Raw genomic sequence first — 26,960 nt, 5'->3', positions numbered from 1 at the left:
CTGATAGCGTACCGTTTCATAGTAAAATTTTAGAGAGGTATACTCTTAAAATAACAAAAAGTATAACATTGAATATATAAACCTGTAACAGTCATTCATTGTATTACATAATGTGACTGGCAGCATGGTAGGTTTATTTAAACCACCATCACCACAAATACATGAATGATCCATTGTGCTGTGATGTTATGACAGCTACCTTGTCCCTCAATTGACCTATCATAGGAGTTTTTCACCTCTATTATAATCTCTCAGAACCACTTAAATACACAGTCTGTCACTAACCAAAAGGTCTTCAGGCAACGCATGGTTATTTTCCATCAGTAACAACACATACACATTATTAAAACTATTAAAAATGATAATAAACAATAAAGGAAATCTATAACAAAGGATGAAAGTATTCATCAATGAAAAATATAATATTTAATACATAAATTCTGTACTTCAGTGCCTCCTAATAGTATACTCTAATTTAACTCTGAATATAAAATTGTAGATTAAAGAAGTCCAGGATTAGGGGATGAAGGTATAGCTGAAGTGGTAGAGTGCTTTCCTAGTCCATGGTCAGACCCTGGGTTCAATCCCCACCATCAAAAGAAGCTGAAGTGAAGGTTGTTTTATGAATCAATGTAAGAATTTGTGGAATACCAGACATGGTAGTGCATGTCTGTAATCCCTTGAAAAGTTGAGGCAGAATTGCAAGTTCAAGGCCAGCGTGGGCAATTTTGTGAGACCCTGTCTCAAAACCAAAAAAAAAGAAAGAAAGAAAAAAAGACTAGGGATAAGTATATAGCTTACTGGTAAGCTCTTGACTAACATGTGAATTCAATCCCCTGTAACAGCCCCCCCAAAAAAAAATTATACAAGAACTTGAGTGATTATTAATTTTTTCATTGACCTTTTAAACTTGTAAATAAGATTATTCTTTTTAAAACACAGCTTTATTGAAAGAAAATTTCTGTACTATATAATTAATTCATTTAGAATATACACTTCAGTAGCTTTTAATACATTCATATATTATGTGTGTGTCTGTCACAATAGTAGAATGTTTTCATTATCCCCAAAAGAAACTTTATATTCCTTAGCTGTTACTCCCTAGTTCCTCTAGTCCTCTACCTCCCATTTACTTTCTATCTCTACAGATTTACCTATTTTGGTTATTGCATGTAAATGTACCTTATGTCATGACCCTTTGTGACTGACTTGTATCACTTAACACAATGTTTTCAAAATTACAGCATATATTAGTAGTTTCTTTCTCTCTTCTCTCTTCTCCCCCTGATCTTTTTCCCCAAGGTACTAGGGGTTTGAACCCAGGAGCATTTTATCATTGAGTTACATCCCCAGCCTCAGTCCATCAGTTTGTGGATGGTTTCCATTTTGGGACTATTAGGAATAACGCTGCCATGAATGTATGTAAACAAGTTTTCATTCCTTTTAAGTAAATACCTAGGAGGAATTGTTGGAATAGATGATTACTTTGTTGTAGCTTTCTGAGAAAATGCCAAACTGTTTTTCACAGCAGCTACACCATTTTACATTTGTACCAAAGGAATATGAAGGTTCCAGTTTCTCAATTATCTTTGGAAACATTGTTATTCATTTGTTATAGAAACACTAGTAAAGTGATATTTAATTTTGTAGTTTTCATTTTATGCCTTATAAGGCACATTTAAAATGTTTTTCCCCCAAATTTTCTCTTACTAGATAAGAAATTATACCTTTAAATTTGTGATGAGTTTTTTTTTTTTTAAACTGTTGATTTTATTTTTCTAACAGGCTAAGGAAATTTTAACGAAAGAGTCAAATGTGCAAGAAGTTCGGTGTCCTGTTACTGTCTGTGGAGATGTACATGGCCAATTCCATGACCTTATGGAACTCTTTAGAATTGGTGGAAAATCACCAGATACAAACTATCTATTCATGGGTGACTATGTAGACAGAGGTTATTATTCTGTGGAGACTGTGACTCTTCTTGTAGCATTAAAGGTATGATTGATGAAGTTCACTTTTCTTTATTTCCTCCAAATCACCTTGCATATGCCCACCAAGTTAGATCTCTCTATTAACATTTATATCTTATTTCCTATTCCCATTGATTCCATGTTGCTTATACAATTAATCTCCTTGGCTGTCCATTTATAGTCTAGTCTAAATTTGCCTGCCTTTAGTTGATAACATAAACTCTTTGCCTCAAATAAAATAATTTTGTATTCAATGCTCCAGATTACCTCCATTTATTTCCTTATTCAGTGTCCCCAAAAGATTGCTCTGACGCTGATTTCTCATCCCTTCTGCCCAAACTCAGCTCATATTGTTCCTTTCATGAAGGCTTTAACCATTTTTGCCTTATTCCTTCTACTCTAAATTATTATGATGAAACTTACTCTCACACCCCCTATCATGTCATATAATGGCTTATTACCTTGTATTATTTATGCCATCTATTTCCTTAATTAGATTAGTCCAGCAGAGGCCATGTGTTATACTTGTGTGAACCTGGCACCTAACTTTATAGCACCAAATTTAATGTTGGACACATAATGGATTCTTAGTGCATATGTATGAATTGAAGTATGCATTTGCAGCTTTTTTGTTAATTTACAGAATCTGATGCTTTTTCATACTTCTCATCAGATGTATTTCTAACTAAATACAGGTTGAATATCGCTTAGCTAAAATGCTTGGGACCAGAGATATTTAAGATTTGGGACTTTATCCCCCAGAATATTTACATACACATATGAGATTTCTTGGGGATGGGTCTCAAGTCTAATCACAAAATTAATTTGTTTCATATATTCCTTACACACATAGCCTGAAGGTAATTTTAGTAATTTTTTTACATGAAACAATTTCATAGCATGGAATTCTCCCACTTGTGGCATCATATCAGCACTCAAAAAGTTTCAGGTTTTGGGGCATTTCAGATTTTTGGATTAATGGTGTTCAGCCTGTGGTGTGCTGTAGGGTATGTTTTTCTGTTTTTTTCATAGAAAGGAAACTGTTAATACATTTGAAATCTTGCCCACATTTGGCAAGGGCCTATTGTTTTTATTGGCAAATCCAATATTCCTGTGGCATTGAAAAGAAAGGAAGTCCGTAAAGTCTGTCTTAGGTTCAAATCTCAGATCTTCAGTATTCATTCAACAGTAAGAAATCATAGTGTTCTACAAAGATGTAAAATTACTTGTTGATAGTTTAATAATCTTCAGTAATGGAAAAAATCAGATACATGCTTATTATAGTAGTATGGGTATCATTTTAAGGTCATTTTTTTTTAAATATTTATTTTTTAGTTGTAGTTGGATGCAGTGCCTTTATTTTATTTATCTTTATGCGGTGCTGAGAATCAAACCCAGGGCCTCGCACATGCTAGGCGAATGCTCCACCGCTGAGCCACAACCCCAACCCCCTCATTTTAAGGTTATTAATGAACAAGGACAGCTACAAAAAATATTTCAAAGGTTAATCAAAATGACCTTGTTGGGGAGCTGTGGCTGTGGCTTAGTGGTAGAGTGCCTGCCTAGCATGTGTGAGGCACTGGGTTTGATTCTCAGCACCACATATAAATAAATGAATAGAATAAAGGCCCATCAACATCTAAAAAAAATTCCAAAAAGAATGACCTTGTTGGGAATGAGAAAGTTTCTTATTCTAAAAAAAAGTTAATGTTTACAAGTGAACAAAAAGCAATTTGAAGAAATGGGTCAGAGGAATGATCTTGACATTATACTAGTGAAAATATGATTATAATGTGAGGTTTTTTCCTTTTTTTTTTCCTAGGTGCGTTATCCAGAACGCATTACAATATTGAGAGGAAATCATGAAAGCCGACAAATTACCCAAGTGTATGGCTTTTATGATGAATGTCTACGAAAGTATGGAAATGCCAATGTTTGGAAATATTTTACAGATCTGTTTGATTATCTTCCACTTACAGCTTTAGTAGATGGACAGGTGTGTAAGTTTTATATCTTGGGGGGAGGCTAAACATAAGAATATATTTAATAATTTAAGGGATAGATTTACATACTATTTCTGCTTGTCTTTGGCCTTTTCAGCCTTTTTTTTTTTTTGTCTTATGCTTAAAATGTCAGAACAGGGAATTGGTAAGTTTTATGTACATAAGTTTTTGGTTTCCAAAAACCAAAAACATTGTATTGCTCAATTTTGTTTTAGAAATTCTAGCCAGTGCACTGAGCAGTAGAAATTTGTGTAAATGCTAATGTGCTTTTTAATTATAGATAAATACTATAAATAAATGCTTTAGACTACTAAAACAGGATACCAACTATCTCCACACATATATACAGTGTCTGCTGGTTACCATTAAAAATCTTTCATTGGGCTGGGGATGTGGCTCAAGCGGTAGCGCGCTCGCCTGGCATGCGTGTGGCCCGGGTTCGATCCTCAGCACCACATACAAACGAAGATGTTGTGTCCCCCAAATACTAAAAAATAAATATTAAAATTCTCTCTCTCCCTCTCTCACTCTTTAAAAAAAAAAAAAATCTTTCATTACTGTTTTCACAGTAATTGCAAATTTTAATATATTGTGTTTATATTACCTTCTTCACTAAGAAGCTAGTGCCTTCTTTCTACTAATCATAAATATTGTAGCTATACCACAAAATATTCAAAAGTATAAGAAAAACTATGCAAGTTTTCTATTCCAGTTTTCTGGAAATTTCGCTGCAAGTATGAACTGATCTAAATTTAAAAATACAATAAAATTCTGGCAGTTCTTAAATTATAAAAGCCCAGAGTTGTCAAGGGTGTAACAGATACTCTGCTGACGAGAGAATAATTCAGTTATCACCTTCTATGTATAATCCTAACAACCCGTATTTTCTCAGCCATAATTTTGGGTACTGCAATATTTAAAATAATAGCACTTTACCTAGACTTGCTAAAATGAAAGCATGAATTTATAAAATATTGAATAAGGTTTTTAATTTTTTAAATCAATAGTCTTAATGGACAAAATTATTTCAGGAAGAGAGCCTATCCGTATTGGTAGCATATCTCATTTTTCAGATAAGTACATTGGTGGAGCTTTTATATTAAATGCCCATCACCTACCAGCATCATCCAGACTCTTACTTGTAATGGGCCGATGATTTTTACTGTTACAGTACTTTAAAGAAACAGAACAGTATACACATACCATTGATGACATTATTGTTTTAAAAATGTTACTGAGAGAATGTATATACCTCAGAAATAAAACAAGTAGGTGTATTAGAGTTTTTTAACAACAAGACAAGCTTACCTAGCAGGGAGATAGTATAGTGTTTGGTATATTGTACCAAGATAACCAGGTCTAAGTACTTTTATAGATCAGTTCCACCAAACTTTTAGGGAACATATGATTTCTATGTTTCAGAGCTTGGTTGGTGGGGAGGGGATGAAGAGCCTTAAAACTTGTGCTGTATGCATAGTATAACCCCAGTAAACAACCAGATATGGCAAACACAGAAAAATAAAAATCAGATCAAAATTATTTGGGGAGGGGGGGAATGAAATGTCTGCAATTTAAAACTCAGTTTTAAAGAAAAATTATAGCATTAATTTTGGGATGTACTTATTATACTTAGTGAAATATTAGAGACTTTCCCATCAAAATCAGAAAAATACTTACTAAAACCTATTGGGCATGGTTGTACACACGTGTAATCCCAGCAACTCAGGAAACTGAGGCAGGAGAATAACAAGTTGAAGCCAGCCTGGCAGTATAGTGAGACCCTGTCTCAAAAAGAACTGGGAGTGTAACTCAATGGTAGAACACCCCTAGGTGTTCAACCCCAGTACTACAAAAACAAACAAACCAAAAAATGCATTATTCTCCCTGATTCAGAATCCCTAGCAGATTGGTCCTGAAAATAGATTGTTCACAAAAACCAAAAACATTGTATTGCTCAATTTTGTTTTAGAAATCTAGCCAGTGCACTGAGCAGTAGAAAGAATTAAAAGGCATAACATTAAGAAGAAAAAATATATATTTTTACAAATAATGTGATTCTGTATTCAGAACATTTGATAAAACTGAAAAACTTTTGTAATCAAAACTAAGAATTAGTAGGAAGATTGTTGAAAGAGCCAGTGTTATACATCAGCAATAACCAACAGAAAATGTAATGGCCAGCATGAAAATGGGGATCATATTCACCAGAGAGAAAACACTATATAAAATACCTAGGATCAGGGCTGCTACAGTGCTTGCCTAACATGCAGAAGACCTTTAGGTTTGATGCCCAGCACTGCAAAACACAAGACACACATACACCCCTAGGATTATTAAATAAAAGATGGGAGAGACTGACTGAAATGTTAACAGTTCTAATTATGTGATTTTGGTTTTCCGTTGTAGTTTTTACATTTTCCACAGCAAATATTAACAGACTTTACTTTGAAGAGATATTAGGACTGACATTGGTAATCATTATTTGCTCTTCATTGACAGCAATTAGAAAAACAAATAACATTTTCCTTACTTTAATTCAAAAACAGATATTCTGCCTCCATGGTGGCCTCTCTCCATCCATAGATACACTGGATCATATAAGAGCCCTGGATCGTTTACAAGAAGTTCCACATGAGGTAAACTTAGTTTTTTTTATTAAAAAAAAAAAATGACTACCACATTGTGGGAAAGCTAAATATTAGACGGCCAATCCCTAAAAAACAAATGCCGAATGTCTTCTCTGATATAAGGGAGGTGACTCAAAACAGAGTAGGAAGGAAGAGCACGAGAAGAAGATTACCACGAAACAAGGAAAAGAGATGGGAGGGAGAAAGGGAATTGCATGGAAGACGGAAGAAGACCCTCATGGGTTCACAAGATACATATACGATGGTGTGAGGGGGAAGGGAAGGAAAAAAAAAGAGATAAGTGTCACAGTAGAATGGGTAGAGAATAGTGATGGGAGGGGAGGGGGGATAGGGAGGGCAGCAGAATACAACTGACGCTAGGATTGCTGTGTGTATACATATGGATGTATAACTAATGTGATCCTGCAATTTGTACATGTGGAAAAATGAGAATTCATACCCCATTTGAATCAAATGTATGATATGTCAAGATCATTGTATTGTCTTGAGCAACTAATTAAAAAAATAATAATTTATAATATGTATTTAATTTTCTTGACCAGGGCCCAATGTGTGATCTGTTATGGTCAGATCCAGATGATCGTGGTGGCTGGGGTATTTCACCACGTGGTGCTGGCTACACATTTGGACAAGACATTTCTGAAACATTTAACCATGCCAATGGTCTCACACTGGTTTCACGTGCTCACCAGCTTGTAATGGAAGTATGTACTTTTCCTACAGGATGATCTTTATTTCAGATAATATTAATATCTGTAATAAGGTTTCAATATTAGCATTTAGGAAACATTCCTTATTTATTTTAGCAAAGAGGAAAGTTGGCCAGAACAAAATGATAATTCAGTTTTGAAACTGAGACTTAGAGAAAAATTGTAACAATAGTACCCTAAAGTTGTGTTTCACCCTTCAGAGTGCTAAATATAAATGTTTTACTATATTTGCTTTATTTTCTCTTTCCTTTTCCCTCCTCTTACACTATTTTTTTTCTGAACCATTTAAATGTTAGGTATAGACAAATTACCCCCAAATTTTCTTGTGGTTTGTTGTTGTTGTTTTAAATTAAGGACATTCTCTTATATAACCAAAAGTATAGTTATTATGGTCAGGAAATCAGTACTGGTATAGTGCTATTGACTAATAAACATTGTAGTCAAATTTTGCTAATTATGTCTGTCACCCAGTGTCCTTTAGCAACATTTAATTTTTGCATATGTGCATATCTAAGATCACGTTTGCATTCAATCTCCTTTGGTTGGGAAATAATTCCTTAGATTTTCTTTGTTTTGTGTGATCTTGACATTTTGTAGTAGTACAAGCAATTTATTTTACAGAAATCTCTCTTAGTTGAGATTTGACTGATGTTTACTTGTGATTATAGATTCAGGATGAGCACTTTTGGCAGCTATACTGCAGAAAGACATTGTGTCCTCTGTGCCTCTTAACCAAGGGGTCATGAAATCTATTTGTCCCACTGCTGGTGGTGTTAACTGATTACTTAGTTCAGGTGACCCCTGCCTGATTTCTCCACTGTTACATTACTACTTTGTTAACTACTAAAGGACTAGAAATATAACCACTCCAAATCAGTAGGGAATGGTTTCAGGATGTTAGAACAAAACATTACTAACCTAGTAGAGACACATAGAGGGGCAGGAATATGATAAAGAACATAAATTCATGGGGCAAAAATAAATCTAATTGTGTCAATAATCATGAGAAGTGTAAATAGACTAAAACTTTCTTGCCTAAAAGACTATCTATTTACAACTAAAAAATGATATTCCCAGATTGGATTAATAAATCAAAATTTAGCCGTTATCTGGGACTTGCCTAAAAATATTACAAGCTAGAGGTAAGGAATGGGAAATGGTGTATATCAAGTAGATAATATCCAAAATACAGCCAATAATATGAATCAGAATAGACTCTAAGGTAAAAAGTATTATTAGGAATAAAACAAGGTCATTATTGATGAAAATTGGCCCAGAAGAAAAGTTTGCATTTGCCTAATAATAGCTTCAAAATATATAAACCAAAAATTGATGAAGTTTATGAGGGAATCTGTCATCTTTTTTACTACATTTTTAAAATTGATGTATTATAGTTGTACCTAATAGTGGTATTTGTTGCTACATATTGGGAATCTCATATTTGTGGAAGAAGTTTCAGCATACACCCGAAGATATGTAGCGGAGATAAGGAAATCTACGCAGTTCTGGGCCCAGCAGTTGTACAGTATTCTGTGTAGGTACAAAAATTTAAAGATGAAGCTAGGTATGCTGGCACATACCGGAAATCCCACGAGGCTGAGATAAGATCCTGAATTCAAAGCCAGCCTCAGCAACTTAGTGAGGTACTAAGCAACTCAGTGAGACTCTGTCTGTAAGTAACAAAAAAGTGCTGGGGATGTGGCTCAGTGATTTAAGTGCCTGAGTTCAATCCTTGGTGCCCAAAAAAAAAAAAAAAAAAAAAATTAAAGATGGAAATAATGTAAGGTGGTAGAGGTGACTACATATCCACAGAGAGAATTTGTAATTTTTTTATTTCTCTATTTCAAGATAATTTTATAATGAAATATTATTTTTTGTCCTGCAGGGATATAATTGGTGCCATGATCGGAATGTGGTTACCATTTTCAGTGCACCCAATTACTGTTACCGTTGTGGGAACCAGGCTGCTATCATGGAACTAGATGACACTTTAAAATATTCTTTGTAAGTAACTTTAAATTTTAATTGTATAGAGCTGGGGATATAGCTCAGTTGGTAGAGTGCTTGCCTTGCATGCACAAGGCCCTGGGTTCCATCCCCAGCACCAAAAAAAAAAAAAAAAAAAAGTATAAAAGCACTTTTTTAAAAGAAAATTCATTAATGTAGCTATTAAAAATAGAGGTAGATGAGTTCTGCTTCTGAAATGGTACAATGAGAAGTGTGGTAAACCTCCCCAATAAAAAAAACAATGAGAAACTGGAGGAAAAAACTTATTTTCTTTTTGGTATAGGAGATCAAACCCAGGGTCTTGCACATGCTAGGCAAGCACTATACCCCCAGCTCAGGAAATTGTTTTTTTTAAATATTGGGGCTGGGGTTGTAGCTCAGTGGTAGAGCTCTTCTTGCCTTGCATGTGTGAGACATTGGGTTTGACTTAGCATCACATAAAAATAAATACATAAATAAAATAAAGATATTGTGTCTGTTTACAACTAAAAAATATTTTTTAAAATATTACTTAAAGTATAAATGTAACATTAAATATAGAAGCAATATATAATAAATAAAATATAAATATATTTCTAAAAATTAGTTAGTTTTTGGAAATTGTCCTAAGAGATTACAGTAAATAGAGAAACAGTTAAGAAGATCTACTAAATCTCGGTAATGAAAGTAGGAGGTTGTGGCTTTGAGCCATTATATGATCCTTCCCCTGCTCCCACATCCCTCTTATAGAAACTACTCTAGTTGCTTTACTCTGGGTTAGTATAGTCAAGAAGTTGAGGGCATCCCCTTCTGCAGATTCCATTCTAGGCTTATGATCTCATTTCAGCACCAAAATATCCCACCTGCCCTTGTCCTGGGTTACAGATGTTCTACTCATGATGGGTGAAGTTTAGTGACTGAGACCCCTTCCACAACCGTTTCTAGGGTGAAAGCTCTATTCCAGACATGGATAGAAAGCTGAGAACACTGGGTTTCCAGTTGTTCTTGCCATGGTACCTGCTTACAAATCAGGAGTTGTCTCACAAGCAGGCCATGCCTATTGGCCTACTGTCCATCTGTTTTTCCCCCTCCCTACAGTAACAGAAGTTCTGCTCAGGATGGAGAGGCAGACCAGAAAAGTTGCTCAGCTCTGTCTGAGAGAACTGGCCCTGCTTGGAATTCTCCATCCTCTATTCTAAGTCTCTGAATCCTTTGTCAAAAACAATGAATATCATGCTGGAGACCAAGGCAAAGAACTCTCATAGTTCCTACCATACTTACAATAATAAGCTAAAGAGCAGAGCAAGAAGTTTAATAGATAAAAGTAGGAAAGGAGATAGCCAAGAAAAGCTCGGCTGGGTATGGGGATGTGGCTCAGTGGCTAATCACCCCTGGGTTCCATCCCTGGTCCCAGCTTGGCTGGGATCACAGTCTGTTAGCACTATGAGGCCAGAAGGCTATGCACATATACTAACTGCAACCTCTTAGGAGCAGAGTATGGCGTGGGATATTCCAAGCCACACATAGTGAGTTAATTAGTGTCCCCTCTAAAATTCATGTCTCCAATTATGATAATATTTGGAAATAGGGTCTTTGCAGATATAATTTTAAAATACAGACATACTAGATTCTTCTCAGAGGAAAAGAAACACAGACACATAGGTGAGAAGCCACATGACATCAGATGAGAAGCAACCTATCTATAAGCCAAAAATTTTATCTACCAGAAGAAAAGCCAGGGAGAAACAGGAAGAATGTTTCCATAGGGTCTTCAGCGGATGGTCAGCCAATACCTTTATTTCAGACTCTACCATCCAGAACTCTGGGAGAATAAATCCCTGTTGTGGTTATTTGTTCTGAGAAAGTATTAGAAAGGTCAACAAAGTGTGTGTGTCTACGAGGGGCTTAAACATAACCTTTAAAATAAACACTGGCTAAACAAGTTTCTCTGGACTTGGAATACATTTTAGGAAGCCAGGCTTTAAAATAAAATCGTACTTATCCTTTGCAGTCTTGAAGAGAGTACATGCTTAAGGTCACATCCTCTCAAGACTGATTGGAAAAGGAAAATCCAAGTGAGACTGAATCTCAGGAATGCAAATTTGGGCTGGACATGGTGGCACATGCCTGTAATCCCAGTGGCTGGGGAGGCTAAGGCAGGAAGATCATGAGTTCAAAGCCAGCCTCAGCAAAAACAAGGCACTGAGCAACTCAGTGAGACCTGTCTCTAAATAAAATATAAAATAGGGCTAAGGGTGTAGCTTAGTGGTCGAGTGCCCTGAGTTCAATCCCCTTACCCCTCCCCCCAAAAAAATCCAAATTTGGGCCAGGCGAAATAGCACATGCCCATAATCCCAGTAACTCTGGATGCTGAGGCAGGTGGATTTCGAGTTCAAAGCCAGCCTAAGCAACTTAGCAAGACCCTGTCTCAAAATTTTAAGAAAGGGCTGGGAATGTAGGTTAGTGGTTAAGCACCCATGAGTTCAGTCTCCAGTACTCCCCCCCACCCCCGCAAAAAAAGAATGTAAACTCGTTTCAAAACATGAAAAAAAAAATATTAGTCCAGGGCTGGGGTTGTGGCTCAGTGGTAGAGTGCCCACCTAGGTTGCATGAGGTACTGGGTTTGATCCTCGGCAACACATAAAAATGAAATAAAGATATTGTGCCTACTTACAGCTAAAAAGTAAATATTTTAAAAATAGTAGTCCATATTAACTTTTAAAATATTTTTGTAGTAGATGGAAACAATAACTTTAATTTTTGTGTGTTTGCTGAGGATTGAACCCAGTGCCTCACACATGCTAGGCAAGCACTCTACCAACTGAGCTACAACCCCAGCCCCATTCTGTATTAATATTAAAGACAAAAACCAAATGACCATTTTAGTAGAGGCAGAAAAATCACTTGATAAAACCCAGAATCCTTTCAAAATAAAAATACTCAATATACAGCCAGGCATGGTGGTACACACCTATAATCCTAGCTCCTCAAGAAACTGAAACGGGAGGATCACAAGTTGGAGGCCAGCCTGGGCAACTTAGACTGTCTCAAAAAAATTGGGGGTGTAGCTCAATGGTAGGGCCCTTACCTAAGGCCTTGCACAAGGCCCTGGGTTTGATCCCCAGTACTGCAAAAATAAATAAATAAATAAATAAAACTAGTAATTTCTCAACCTAATAAAGGTATCATATTTAATATAGAAAAAACAGTTCTTCCCCCACTAGCATCAGTAGTGAGAGAAGCATGTCCAATCTTACTATATATCCATTTAACTGATACAGATCTTTTTTTGCCAGGCACCGAAACAGACATTTTATTTGTTTAAATTTTTACTGTGGCTCTGTGAACTGGTAACATAGCTACTACCATCTACAGTGAAGTGCCCAGGGCCATTCCAGCTACATGTGTAGTAGAGAGCCAGGACTATTATTTCCATCGGGTGTCTTGTTCTTTATTGGTTGGTTTGTTTGCAAAGTCAAATACTTCAATGATTTACTTTCTTCTGCCATTTATAGTCTTCAGTTTGACCCAGCACCTCGTCGTGGAGAGCCTCATGTTACCCGGCGCACCCCAGACTACTTCCTGTAAATTCCTCCTGGGAAAACCTGCCTTTGTATGTGGAAGTATACCTGGCTTTAAAAAAAAAAAATTATATATATATATATATATATGTATATATATACATGTATATATATATATACACATATATATTTAAAAACAAACAGAAAAAGCAACAGTAATCTGTGTGTTTCTGTAACAAATTGTGACCTGTTTTGGCATTAAACCACATCATGGACCAAAATGTGCCATACTAATGATGAGCATTTAGCACAATTTGAGGCTGAAATTTAGTACACTATGTTCTAGATTGTTCAGTCTAACAGTATGCCTGCTGTATTTGTAGTAACCATTTTCCTCTGGACTATTCAAGCAAAAAAGGTAACTAACCACATCTTCTCTGCGCTTACTTGGAAATTTTAGTTTTAGTGTTTAACTGGCATGGATTAATAAGAGTTGGAGTTTTATTTTTTGTGAAAAATTTCACAAGCTGACTTCCACTTAATCCATTACCCTTTATTTTATTGAAATGTATAATTAACTTAACAAAGAAGTCTTCTTGGGAGTATATTGTCATAACATTATAGAGATTTCCCTTCATTTAAACTAAATTACTGTTTTATGTTGATCTGCATATTTCTGTATATTTGTCATGACAGTGCTTGCATCCTATTTGGTGTACTGAACAAATAAACTTTCCATTTTAAACAAAAACATTGGTTTAACTGTGATGAGCATTAAATGGAAGTTTCACTGTTTTGAAATTTGATATGAAATCTCTTGTAGTAAACAGTTCTGTCGAGGTAATTTAATGTTCTTGTATAGTTTATTTTCAGAAAAGAATCCAAACATTAGCTCATATCTTACTTAGACCATTAAAAAGCCATTTTTATTTTTAAACATTATTAGATAATTTATATTAATATATTCAACCACTTCAAGTACAAAATATAAATTTTATGTTGTAACTAAAGAATATGCTATGACTAGGGAAAATTTTTAATACTGAAATGTTTTGAACTAGAAACAAATAAATTGGTATCTGAAAGAATTTAGTAGTATTAGTAAGAGATGGTACTGTTCAGATATATAAATTGCAAATCCTTTTTAAAGGGGAGAGTATGGAATCAGTGGTTGAGAGAGAATGTGGAAGATGACACATAGAATCAGTGGTTGAGAGAGAATGTGCGAGATGGCACAAAGGGGAAGAAACTCCTATTTTTTTTAAAAGAAAATTAGCTGATAGAAATAAGTATAAACATCTCAAAATCACAGTCAATGTAAATGGACTGAATTAAATAAATAGACTTGGAGACAATATTTTAGAGTATATCAGTACATATAAAATTACCTGATTTCTAAACCTCAATATGTTTTGTGTGGTTTCATTGTGTACCCCAAAATTCACGTGTTGGAAACTTAATCCCCAATGCAATAATGTTAAGGGGCGGGGGGGACAAGTTCAGTCCTCCCTTACTCTGAGATCTTATGCCCTTCAGCCTTCCTCCATGGAATGACAAAAGGCAGCCCTCATCAGATGCCAGCCCCTTAATCTTGGACTTCCCGGCCTCCAGAACTGTAAGAAAGAAATCTGGTTTTTATAAATTATTTAGTCTCAGGTACCCTGTAGCTCACAGAATAGACTAAGATAAAATTGATACTGAGAACTGGGATTGTTTGCTAAAACATACCTGAAAATGTAGAAGGTGGTATCCTTTGAACTAGATAGAGTCTGATGCTAGGCATGGTGGTGCAGGGCTGTAATCCCAGCAGCTAAGGAGGCTTAGGGAGGAAGACTGTGAGTTCAAAGCCAGCCTCAGCAACTTAGTGATGCCCTAAGCAACTCAGCAAGAGCCTGTCTCTAAATAAAATATTTTAAAAGGGCTGAGGATATGATTAAGTGCCCCTGGGTTCAATTCCCAGTGTTAAAAAAAAAAAGTCTGAAAGATTTTGAGGGGCATCCTAGAAAAAGGCTAGATTGTTATAATCAAAGCTTTTTTAAATAAATGGTTTTTAGTTGTTGGTGGACCTTTAATTTTTATTTATTTATATGCCGTGCTGAGAATGGAACCCAGTGCCTCACACATGCTAGGCAAGCACTCTACCCACTGAGCCACAACCCCAACACCCAGAATCACTCTTAAAGCTCTGATATAGGCTGGGTTCAATCCTCAGCACCACATTAAAAAAAAAGGTATTGTGTCCATCTACAACTAAAAAAAAAATTAAAAAGTGACTCTGGTAAGAGCTCAGAAGAAAAAATGTGGGGAGAGTCTGAAACTTCAATTACTTAAGTGATCATAGAATATTGGTAAAATTATGGAAAGTAAAGCCATTTAATGAGGTTTCTGAAGAACAAGGTATTGGAAATTTGTGGGGTTTTTTGTTTTTTTTTTTTTTTAAATATTTATTTATTTTTTCTTAGTTCTCGGCGGACACAACATCTTTGTTGGTATGTGGTGCTGAGGATCGAACCCGGGCCGCACGCATGCCAGGCGAGCGCGCTACCGCTTGAGCCACATCCCCAGCCCGGAAATTTGAATAAAGTCTATTTTTAACATAAATTTGCTAATAACGTGGCCAAATTGTCTCTCTGCTCAGGGTCTTCATAGAAGACAGAATTCAAGAGCAATGAACTAGGATATCTGGAAGGAATTTTTAAACAAAATGATTAAAGGAGCTGAGTGCTTGCCTTCTTGGAGTGTGACTTTGAGATGTCCTTCACTATTGTTTCTTGTAGGCAGCATGTTTCGGTGTTTGTTTTTTTGTTTTTGTTTTTTTTATTTTTTTTGATCCAGTACTCTTTGCTTTTAACTGGGGATATGTAGATTATATTTGCATTTAATATGATTATTGGTATGGTAAGGTTTTAACCTGTCATTCTGATCTTTTCTCTTTATCCCATTCTTCTGAACTTTTTGGATTAATTTAATATTTTTTTATTCTGTTTATCTCCTTTTGGGCTAAGTATACCTCTTTGGTTTTTATTGTTTGTTTTTGTTGTGATACCGAGTATTGAACCCAGAGGTACTTTACTCCTGAGCTCCATTTCCAGCCCTTTTTTTAAATTTGAGACTGAGTCTTAAGTTGGTTAGGGCCTCACTTGCTAAATTGCTGAGGCTGGCCCCAAATTTGCAATTCTCCTGCCTCAGCCTCCTGAGTTTCTTGGGATTACAATTGTGCACCACGGCCCTCACCCTCAACACTGTGGTTTTGTTTTTTTTTTAAGAAGTTGCCTTACGATTTGTGGCATGCTACTTTTTTTGTTGTTGTTGTTTGGACAGTGTCTTAATAAGTTGCTGAAGCTAGCCTCAAACTTGCAATCTTCTCTGACTCAGCCTCCCACATTGATGGAGTTCCAGATAATGTGCCACCAAGCTCAGCTTCATGGCAAACAGGTTTTTTTTTTTTTTTTTAACTTTTTTTTTTTTTTGGTGGCGGGGGTTGGGGGGTGGATACCAGGGATTGAACTCAGGAGCACTCGACTACTGAGCCTCATCCCCAGTCCTGTTTTGTATTTTATTTAGACAAAGAGTCTCACTGAGTTGCACCTCGCTTTTGCTTAGACTGGCTTTGAACTCTCATTCCTCCTGCCTTGGTTTTTCTTCTTTTTGAGAGTGGGTGTGGTAGCTGTATATGTAAGTACTAGCCTGAGAGGTGTGAGTGGGGGTTATGTGTATGTTTGGGTCATATTTTAAGAAGAAACTGCTGTCACATTTTATTACTCCATTCCTGGGTCTGAATATGTGGCGCGCGTGTACACACACACACACACACACACACATTTTGTTTTAAAAAATATTTATTTAGTTGTAGATGAACACAGTATCTTTATTTCTATGTGGTGCTGATCAAACCCAGTGCCTCACATGTGAGGCAAGCACTGTACCACTGAGCTACAGCCCCAGCTCTGTAGTATATTTTTTTTAACAATATAGTCTACCTTTAAGTGGTATCACACCAGTCCACAAGACCTTCTAATAGTATACCTCCCAACTTAGTGCCATTGTTGTCATACATTTTGAATTTACATATATTAAAACCCATATTTGGGGTTGGGGATATAGTACAGTTGGTACAGTGCTTGCCTCACATGCACAAGGCCCTGGGTTTAATCCCCAGCACCACAAAAAAAAAAAAAAAAAAAAAAAAAAAAAACGGTATTTTTTCTTCCTTTTTTGTGGTGTAGGGATTGAATACTGGGCCTCATGCATGCCACTAAATAAACCCTCAAACCCTGAAATACACCCTCCAACCCTGAAAATTATATTTTGAAGAGATTAAAAATAAAAAAAAACTTTCATATATTTGCTCATGTAAAATATGTACTTTTTCCAATGCTTTTCATTCCTTAATGTAGATATCTACTTTCATCTGGTTGTTGTCTTTTGCTATAGGACTTAAAATGTTTTTTAATAGTATAATCTGCTGGCAATTGATTCCTTCAGATTTTTTTTTGTCTTTAAAATATTTATTTCATGTTCATTTGTGAAACATTTTCACCAGGTATAAAGTTGTCATTGTAGAATCAGAGCCCATAGCCTCAAATGGTTCCCTTGTGCTGAGGGCAGTCATTGGAGTCCTAGGTTGTTCTCTGGTGCTACTGCTCCCCCTTCAGCTTCTAGCTTCCCCCGCACACCTGCATCATAGAGAGGTGTCTGTCTCCACACTCTTATTTCTTACCCAGTTGCCCCAGTAGCATACACTGCATAGGCTGCTTGTAAGAGCAGATAAGATTCTCTGCTGTCCAAATTCAGTCTTAGGTGGACCTTTGTGCTTTTGACTTCTGAAGGGAAGTTTTTGTCAGCATTCTTGCTTCTCTTACCTGTGGCAGCCAAGCTCTGCTTTGGCTCTGTAGTTGGTATGAGACGAGTTTTCTGTCCCACCTCCAGCAATGGTAGACCTATGTTTGATGTTCGTGGTTAACCCTCTTTCCAGGATAGAGAATCCTTGCATCTCCCCTTCTCTCAGCAGTAATAAATCGTTGCCTGAGTACTTCAAGAGGCAGATGGACTTAGATTCTATTTCTCCAGAAACAGTAAGTCGGCCAGTGCACTGATGGTCATAATGCTTGTAGTACCTTCCCCAGCAGGTTGAGAGAAGGGTCTGGGGAATCTGGAGCTTTGGTGAAACCTGATCTGATGGAGCAAAGCCTTCTGAGTGGGATTTCCCTTTGTATCTTAGGCCCACAGCCAGGACTGGCTTCAAATTCAGTTTAATGTCTGCTGTTGCCATCTTGAAACTCTTCATATTTGAGCAAGGGTTTCCACATTTTCATTTTATACCAAGGCCTGCAAATTAAATAGCTAGTTCTTTTCAACCTGATCTAGTAGTCCAAGCTTGCCTTTAAAAATTCTAAAATCTTGCTGGATGTGATAGTATGCACCTGTAATCCCAACTACTCAGGAGGCTGAGGTGGGAGAATCACTTGAGTGGACAAATTCAAGACCAACCTGCAACATAGAACTTAATCGCAACATATAAACAAAACAAGCATGTTTTTAAAAGTTAAAATCTTAGCTTGTATAGTAGCTACTCATATTCTTTTCCAAAAGGAACACAGTTCCTGTGTCCTGTCTTTCCTTGAATTCTTTGGAATTCAGTTTACACAATTGCTTTGCAGCCTCAGCTCAGAGCTCAAAAATGTTATGACTTTGTATATCATCCAGCTGTTCCCTGATTTTAGAGTAGGAGCAATATTCTTCATAGCTTCCCATGTCCTAAGCACAAATCCAAAATGCTGTATGATTTAGAAATTGTGTTTAGGATCTGTTTCAACTAGCAATTAACTGATAAAATTTAGTTCCTACCTTTTAAAGAATTTCACATTTTAAAAAAATTTCCTTCAGGAAAAGTTATTATTATGGTTTTTATTTTCCCTTTGCCCCACAACTATATCGTAGTGTCACTGTCAGAACCTAAAATGACTTTATATGTTAATAACATGACTATTGAGTTAAGCTTAGACGAGGACTACCCACATCTTTACAATGAAGGAGGAAGTTTACAAAATAAAGCATGATGTATGGGGCTGGGGATGTGGCTCAAGCGGTAGCGCGCTTGCCTGGCATGCGTGCGGCCCGGGTTCGATCCTCAGCACCACATACCAACAAAGATGTTGTGTCCGCCGAGAACTAAAAAATAAATATTAAAAAATTCTCTCTCTCTCCCCTCTCTCTCTTTAAAAAAAATTATAAAAAAAAAGAAGCATGATGTATGATGAAAGGACAAAATTTTCTAAGAATCTCTGGCCTCAACATTAGAGAAGCTGAGTTTTGAGTTCATATAGTTAATGTCTCAGCAACTACCAGGGGCTTTCACTGTTAACCTCAATACACTCTCACCTGACCACTTTGTATACTGTTTTGGAAGTACTCAGAAGCATATTTAATGTACTTAAGATGTAGCTTTTACATTTTGTTTTACTTCACTGAAGCATATTATTAAAAACTTTAGTAAAACAGGCTAAGTTAAAATAGGATTCGAGTTATTTTCCTTTCGACATTCAGAAAAACCAGAGCTTTAGTAAATCACAGTTTCTCATAGGTCGCGTGACAAGTTTACATTATAGAACGTATAAATAGTTTTAATATTATCTGTACCCCTACCTATTCACCCCACTCCAGATTATTTTGAAGCCATTTTTTACCCATAGTTTCTATCATATTCTAGAATATATATTTATTTTTTTAGTACCAGGGATTGACCCCAGAGGTACTTAGCCACTGAGCCACATATCCTCCCTCCCACCCCCATTTTTATCCATTTTGAGGCAGGGTCTGTTCCTTAGGGCCTCACCAAGTTGCTGAGGCTGGCCTTGAACTTTACTTTTTTGTTGTTTATAATATTTTTGTTGATAGACCTTTATTTATTTATATGTGGTGCTGAGAATCGAACTCAGTACCTCACACATGCTGTGTTGTTGGGATTACAGGCATGTACCACTAGCTAGTATATACCTTTAGAGAGAAGGATTCTCTCTTCCCACTTACCTTTCCTCCTCCTCCTTCCCCATACTCTTGTCACACCTACAAAAAATTAATGATTTTTTTCCACCTCATTGCTAGATGGCTATGGGTCATCAGTAGTTCCATCTCCCTGTATAAATAATACTGCTGGGGCTGGGGCTGTAACTCATTGGTAGAACGCCTGCCTAGCCTGTGTGAGGCACTGGATTCAATCAATCCTCAGTACCACATAAAAATGAATAGAAGTATTGTGTCCATCTACAACTAAAATTTTTTTTTAAAAGGAATACTGCCTTTTGTAACCAAGGAAACAATTAAGTATCTCTATTTTTAGCCTTTTAGTGTTGCACGAAACTGTAAATGTTGTGTTAAAATGTCCGAGTTGGGCATATAATCCCAGCAACACTGCAGAATGCAGGAGGATCCCAAGTGTTGAACAACTTAGTGAGACCCTGTTTTTTTTTTAAATATTTATTTTTTAGTTGTAGTTAGACACAATAACCTTTATTTTTACGTGGTGTTGAGGATTGAACCCAGGGCCCCGCACGTGCTATACAAGCACTCTACCCCTGAGCCACAATTGCAGCCCAATGAGACCCTGTTTTAAAAAATAAAAAGGTCTGGGGTGTAGCTCAGTGATAGAATATGCCAGGGTTCAACCCCACTTTTATCACTACCCCTCCCCCGAAAAAGAATGTCTGCATTACCATGCCAAGAAATAGCCCTGAAGATTTTTGTGTTAGAGATTGGGGTGATGGCCTGGCATGGTGGTGCACGCCTATAATCCCAGCTGTTCCAAAAGCTAAGGCAGGAGGATTTGGAGTTCAAACAACTTAGCAAGGACAACTTGGTGGGACCTTGACTCTAAATAAAATACATAATAGGGCTGGGCATGTAACTCAGTGGTGGAGTGCCCAAGTTCAATCCCCAGTACCAAAAAAAGAAATTGGGTCAATGAAGCCAGGCACAGTTGTTCATGCCAGTAACAATAGTGACATGGAAGATAAGGATAGATAGCAAATTCAATGGCAGCCTCAGCAACCTAGCAAGACCCTGTCTCAAAAGGGACTGAGGGTTGGGTGTGATGGTTCATGCCTGCAATTCCTCCAACTAGGGAAAGGCAGAAGAATTACAAGTTGGAGGCCAGCCTCAGCAATTTAGTGAGACCCTTCTCAAAACAAAAAATAAAAAGGGCTGGGGACATCGCTCAGTGGTTAAGTGCCCCTGGTTTAATCCCCAGTACCAAAAACAATAAAAGGGACTGAAGAAGTAACAGTAATAAAGCATCCCTGGGTTCAATCTCCAGTGTGGGGGGAGGGGAGGATTATTCTAGGCCCTGGGGGCAGGGTATAGCTGAGTTGTGATTCTCCTCAGCTTCCTAAGCCACTGGCATTAGAGTGTGCCACTGTTGTTACAGTTTAATACAAGGAAAAATTGGACTTTGAAGTTTTGACATTTTTAATTTTGAGAAATACAACAGAGTAAACATTCCAACTTACAAGGTTTTGAAAGGTTTGATTGGATTGTGAAATATATTCATTGTGGCTGGGGGTATAACTCAGTTGGTGGATTGCTTGCCTCACATGCACAAGGCTCTGGGTTCAATCCCCAGCACACACAAAAAAAAAAAAAGAAAAAGAAAGAAATATTCATTGTGTGGTAAAATGGATTGAAGAGAAAGAAACTAAAGGCCTATGACTTTGGGTTTTGTTTTTGGGGGGTTTTTTTTTTGGTACCAGGGATTGAACCCCCAGGAGTGCTTAACCTCTAAGCCACATTACTAGCCTTTTTATTTTTTACTTAGAGACAGGGTCTCGCTAAGTTGCTTACCACCTCACTAAATTGCTAGGCTGGTCTTGAATTTGCAATCTTCCTGCCCATCCTCCCGAGTCGTTGGAATTACAGGCAGGCACCACCACATCCGGCTTCCTGACTGTTTTTTGTTGTTGTTTTGGTTTTTTTTAAGTTTTTAATTGATTTTTTTTAAAATTTCTTTACATACATGACAATAGTGGAATGCATTACATTCATAATTATCCATTCACAGCACAATGTTTCGTAACTCTGTTTTTAACATACTGAGAAATGATATGAAGTAGGAAAATATAAATTATTGTGTCCCTTATAATATACATTTTTTACCTTATTCAGTACATTATAGATGGCACATTCTACAAATCATGATATAAAGAGAACAGTTCTTTTTTAAATTTTATGTCCATTATTTTTCCATGGATAACATTAGTGTTCACTGCCTTGAGCTCAATCAAGGTATGGCATGATTTTAATGTGGATCCTTTATTGTCCTGTCAAGGTCATGGCATAACTGATTTTAAGTAGAACAGGTAGTTTTCATTTCTTTACTAGTTGCTCTGCTCTTTCTCTTCCACATTAAGTACAGTATCCACGGTTATTCCTATATCCGCCAGTGACCTATCTCGCTCCACTTCTAGTGGCCTTCTGGGAAAGGATGTGGAAAGGCCATATAGGGATGTATGGTACCCAATTTTCATCATCCAGTCAAGTAAGACCTAGAAGATAAAAAGCTTAGACATTATCGAATATTGTACACACTTATGGTCCTCCAGAACACTATGACATTTTATAGTTATGTCGCTGTGAAATTATGTCCTTAGGAGTAATGATACAGAACTTCCAGGGTTGGGGTTGTAGCTCAGTGGTAAAGTGCTTCCCTCGCATGTGTGAGACACTGGGTTCAATCCTCAGAACCACATAAAGATAAATAAACAAAAGTACTAAAAACAAAAATAAATCTTAAAAAAAAAAAAAAAGAACTTTCAAAGATATTTCCTTTCTAGAGTTTAAAGGAAATTTATTTCATGAATTTTGAGATATGAATAACTTCTAATACCTTTTGTTCCAGAAGAGGTATAGGGACTAATGGCATTTAACAACTGAGATACTTAAGTTAGGAAAGCCTCATTCATACATATAGAATGGAAAGAGGATTCAATAAATAGGTTAAGAATAAAATATTAGCCAGGCACAGTGGCACATGCCTGTGATCCTACCAACTCTGGAAGCTGAGGCAGAAGGATCACAAGTTCAAAGCCAGCCTCAGCAACTTAGTGAGTCCTTGTCTCAAAAATAAAAAGCACTAGCTGGGCACAGTGACGCATGCCTGTAATTCCACAGGCCAGAAGGCTGAAATAGGGAGCCAGCCTCAGCAAAGGTGAGGCACTAAGCAACTCAGTGAGACCCTGTTTCTAAATAAAATACAAAATAGGGCTGGGATGTGGCTCGGTGGTAGAGTGCCCCTGGTTTCAATTCTTAGTACTAAAACAAAACCAAAGGGATGTAGCTTATTAGTATAGCATACGCCTAGCATGAAGCCCAGGGTTTCATCCCCAGCCAAAAAGGCCTCCAAAAAAACAAAATAAAAATAAAGTTATAGTAAAGGGAATAACTTAAAATTTTAATACAGAGGGCTGGGGTTGTAGCTTAGTGGTAGAGCACTTACCTAGTATGTGTGAAGCACTGGGTTTGATTCTCAGCACCACATATAAGTAAGTAAATAAAAATAAAGGGCCATCGACAACTAAAAAAATTGTTAAACAAAAAAAAAAAAAAAAAAATGAGGGGCTGGGGTTTGTTTCAGGGGTAGAGCGCTTGCCTAGCATGTTCGAGGCCCTGGGTTTGATCCTCAGCACCACATAAAAATAAATAAATAAAATTAAGGTATTGTGTCCAACTACAACTAAAAAAATAAATATAAAAAAAATTGAATGCAGAGATCACATTCAAAGAAGCCTACCATGTCTACATATCTCAAAATCTGCCAATGTCGAGTACCTACAAATGTTCTTTATCCTTATCTGATGGGAATATCAGATGACAGTGTGATAACTCCCCTGATATTTGCCAAATTCAAGAAAAATATTCCTCATAATGCAAATATCCTCACCTGTGAACTCCAAGACTTAAAAAACCTTCTCCTCAGGACTTTCCCACCTAGACATCGGAGAGCAACAGTAACTACCTGAGAAATAAAAATGTTCAGATAAGAATTCCAATTTTTAAAAAATCAAATCCATAGCTCTTTAAGATTCCAAAATTACTACTAAGAAACACATGTTATTATAAAAATCCACATGGAGATTTGCAGGAATTTGCAACATCAAGGTCCAGATAAATTTCCCCCTAAACATGAAAATAATTCTTCTAAAACTGAAAAATAAACATCTTTCTACTAATGAGGAAGTGAAAGCCTTCCAAGAGGACACCAGAGACCAAGTGGTTTTTTCTGGCCAAATACTATCAAGATTGTAGCTTGTTTGAAAAGTAACCAAACAAACCAAGAAGACCTAGTGCCACTTCCTCAATGTACAGACAAGAAAACACTACCTGGAAGGAAACAAAAAGTTGCCTGCACACTCTGATACTATAGGCCACACACTGTCTGTACATCCTCCCAAGTAAGTGAGAGTGTTTGAGCAGCTCCAGCTTTTCTTCATCTACTGAATTCCCTCTATGATCATCCCTTTAATAAAGCACTTAGGCAGTTAAAAAGAGCTTGGAAACTGCTGGTATATTAAAGGCCATCATAAAAAGAGAAGACAATGATTAGTAACTTATACTGAAGTTCATTATGTACCTGCCGGTTTCTCAAAAGTGCCAGGAAACCCTTTCTTGTAACCAGCATCATTAACTGTCCTGAGAGCTACTGGGCATCATGTTATATATAAATGTGGTTTCAGAGCAGCACACCTCCCCATCTCAGGAGACCATGCTAGAAAATGCATCCACTGAGCTGGGGACGTTGCTCATCAGTCAGAGCACCTGCCTAGCATGTGAGAGACTCTGGGTTTAATCCCTCGTACTTGAAAAGCAGCAGTAATTAAAATTGTTTCCCTGCTACTCCTTAAAATGAAATAAGACAGCATACAATAAAACAGTTGCTATAAAAATGTGGTAATATAACATGATGATTTACAAAATTATTTTCAAATTATTTTAAATTTTATGGTTATTTTTAATTTAAAAGTAGAATAGTAACATGGTAAATATTTCAATTGGGAATCGTGAACTACCACCATTATTTTCTCCTTTTTGAAAATCTACCCAGCTTAGTATTTTATAATGATATGTCTATAATACTAAATATATAACAGGCGCTGAACAAATCAGGGTGTACTAATTAAATAAAAATTACATTGTTTTTCAGATCCCTCCCTCTCCTATCAGAAATCTATGTTAGTCTTCTATTAGTCTGCTCCTAAATCCAAGCAGGTTTCCAGTATAACAGGATTTTCTCATGTGGCTCATTATTATAAAGTCAGCTACAACATATACAGAAAAAAACAAATACATACACAGAAAGAAAGCCTCCTCTAATTCTGAGTTTTTGGTTTTTGGTACTGGGGAATGAACCCAGGAGTACTCAACCACTGAGCCACATCCGCAGCCCTTCTTTTGTATTTAGAGACAGGGTCTTACTGAGTTGCTTAGGGCCTCGCTAAATTGCTGAGGCTGGCTTTGAACTCAAAATCCTCCTGCCTCAACTTCCAGAGCTGCTGGATTACAGGCGTGCACCACTGTACCCAGCTAGTTCTGATATTCTTTAAAATGAATGTTAGTCTCATTTCCTAACAATACAGAATTATAAAGATTATTCTATAAGTAATGTCATTTAGTAAGTCTAATTTTAATTAGGAAATAGAGAATTTCCTAAAACTTATAATTTCCAGTATTCTTTTTTTTTTTTTTAAAGAGAGAGTGAGAGAGAGGGGGGGACAGAGAGAGAGAGAGAATTTTAATATTTATTTATTTTTTCTTAGTTCTCGGCGGACACAACATCTTCGTTTGTATGTGGTGCTGAGGATCGAACCCGGGCCACACGCACGCTAGGTGAGCGCGCTACCCCTTGAGCCACATCCCCAGCCCCAATTTCCAGTATTCTTAAAAGTGAAAATATTTTTGAGGGGACTAGAGTTGTGACTCAGTGGTAGAGCATTTGCCTGGAATGTATGAGGATCTGGGTTCGATCCTCAGCACCACATATAAATAAATAGAACAAAAGATCCATTGAAAACTAAAAAAAAAATTTTTAAAAAGTGAAAATATTTTTTACATATATACTCATAAAAGTATGTAGGTCAGGAGCGATGTATTACAGGAGCAAGCTTAATGTGTATGATGGTATGCAATGACATGTAATGATTATGATACCAGATCAAAACTGTTGACAAAATAAGAAACAGCATTTTAAGAAAGTCAGAAACAATATGACTGCATGATTTATAAAAACAAACATCCTCAAATCTTTAGTAAGTGTAGTATAACTAACCCATTCCTCACTCTACATGTGCCTTTTTACTTTAAAAATGTTTTATTAGGGAGATAGGGTGGAAGGTAGGTTAGAAAGGCACAGCCCCAAAATAGATTGCTTTATTTCTCTTGTTTTTAACTTTTATGATAATGCTTACAGTCTGTTTTCATTATTCTAGTGGCAGGGAGCAGGGGGAATGCTACAATAGAGAGAAACAAGAGGCAGAGAAAATTTGAAGGGACCAGTAAACCCAGAAACAACCAAGTTGATCTCAAGTAGGGTCAGATCTAGGTCTAACACACACACACACACACACACACACACACAAAAAAAAAAAAAAAACTAGCAAAAAAGATAGGTTCATGAGAATACAATTACTAAAAGATGAGAAGGGACATTTAAAGATATCAACATTGCAAATGGTTAGTGGGGAAATAAAGATTTTTGCACTGAATTCTTAAAAATGCTAGGTAGCAACTGCACAGACTATATGCTCTGCTCAATGATTCTAAGGTGGTCACGGTGGTACATGCCTGTAATCATGGCCACTCAGGAAGGCTGAGGCAGGAAGATCCAAGTTTGAGGCCAGTCTGGACAACTTCCCAACACTCTGTCTCAAAAAGTAAAAAGCATTTGGGATGTGGCTCATTGGTAGAGCGCCTCAGGATTCAATCCCCAGATTAGCAAAAAAAAAAAAAAAAAAAAAAAAGAGAGAGAGAGAGAGAGAAAGAAAGAAAAAGAAAAGCCAGGCATGGTGGTACACACCTATAATCCCAGCAGCTCAGGAGGCTGAGGCAGGAGGGTCACAAGTTCAAAGCCAGTCTCACA

General features: G+C 36.7%; 2 protein-coding genes across 12 annotated transcripts in view; one reads left to right on the top strand and one right to left on the bottom strand.

The window, feature by feature from the left end:
* Positions 1-13,013, top strand: part of PPP2CB (protein phosphatase 2 catalytic subunit beta) — a 32,692-nt gene extending 19,679 nt beyond the window's left edge. The window contains exons 2-8 of one of the 2 annotated variants that reach the window (XM_081269446.1): positions 1,303-1,418; positions 1,786-1,995; positions 3,793-3,966; positions 6,520-6,609; positions 7,164-7,325; positions 9,217-9,335; positions 12,833-13,013. In XM_081269446.1, the coding sequence (XP_081125572.1) occupies positions 1,413-1,418; positions 1,786-1,995; positions 3,793-3,966; positions 6,520-6,609; positions 7,164-7,325; positions 9,217-9,335; positions 12,833-12,905 (834 nt within the window). In that variant the 5' untranslated portion in view covers positions 1,303-1,412 and the 3' untranslated portion in view covers positions 12,906-13,013. The remainder of the gene's footprint in view (positions 1-1,302; positions 1,419-1,785; positions 1,996-3,792; positions 3,967-6,519; positions 6,610-7,163; positions 7,326-9,216; positions 9,336-12,832) is intronic. The other variant, XM_081269445.1, reaches the window with a different exon arrangement.
* The window catches only part of UBXN8 (UBX domain protein 8), a 92,227-nt gene that overhangs the window by 33,239 nt on the left and 32,028 nt on the right, over positions 1-26,960 (bottom strand). For 9 of the 10 annotated variants that reach the window (XM_081269455.1, XM_081269456.1, XM_081269454.1 and 6 more), the window contains 2 exons: positions 23,769-23,843; positions 20,297-22,374 (listed from right to left, as the gene is read on the bottom strand). In XM_081269455.1, coding sequence (XP_081125581.1) covers positions 22,207-22,374; positions 23,769-23,843 — 243 coding nt within the window. In that variant the 3' untranslated portion in view covers positions 20,297-22,206. Of the gene's footprint in view, positions 1-20,296; positions 22,375-23,768; positions 23,844-26,960 lie in introns of those variants that run through there. The other variant, XM_081269461.1, reaches the window with a different exon arrangement.

Source organism: Spermophilus citellus, assembly GCF_964194105.1.
Source record: "Spermophilus citellus genome assembly, chromosome: 16".
Taxonomy (NCBI): Eukaryota; Metazoa; Chordata; class Mammalia; order Rodentia; family Sciuridae; genus Spermophilus; species Spermophilus citellus.
Note: the sequence above shows the minus strand (reverse complement) of the source record. Positions and strands in the feature narration are given on the sequence as shown.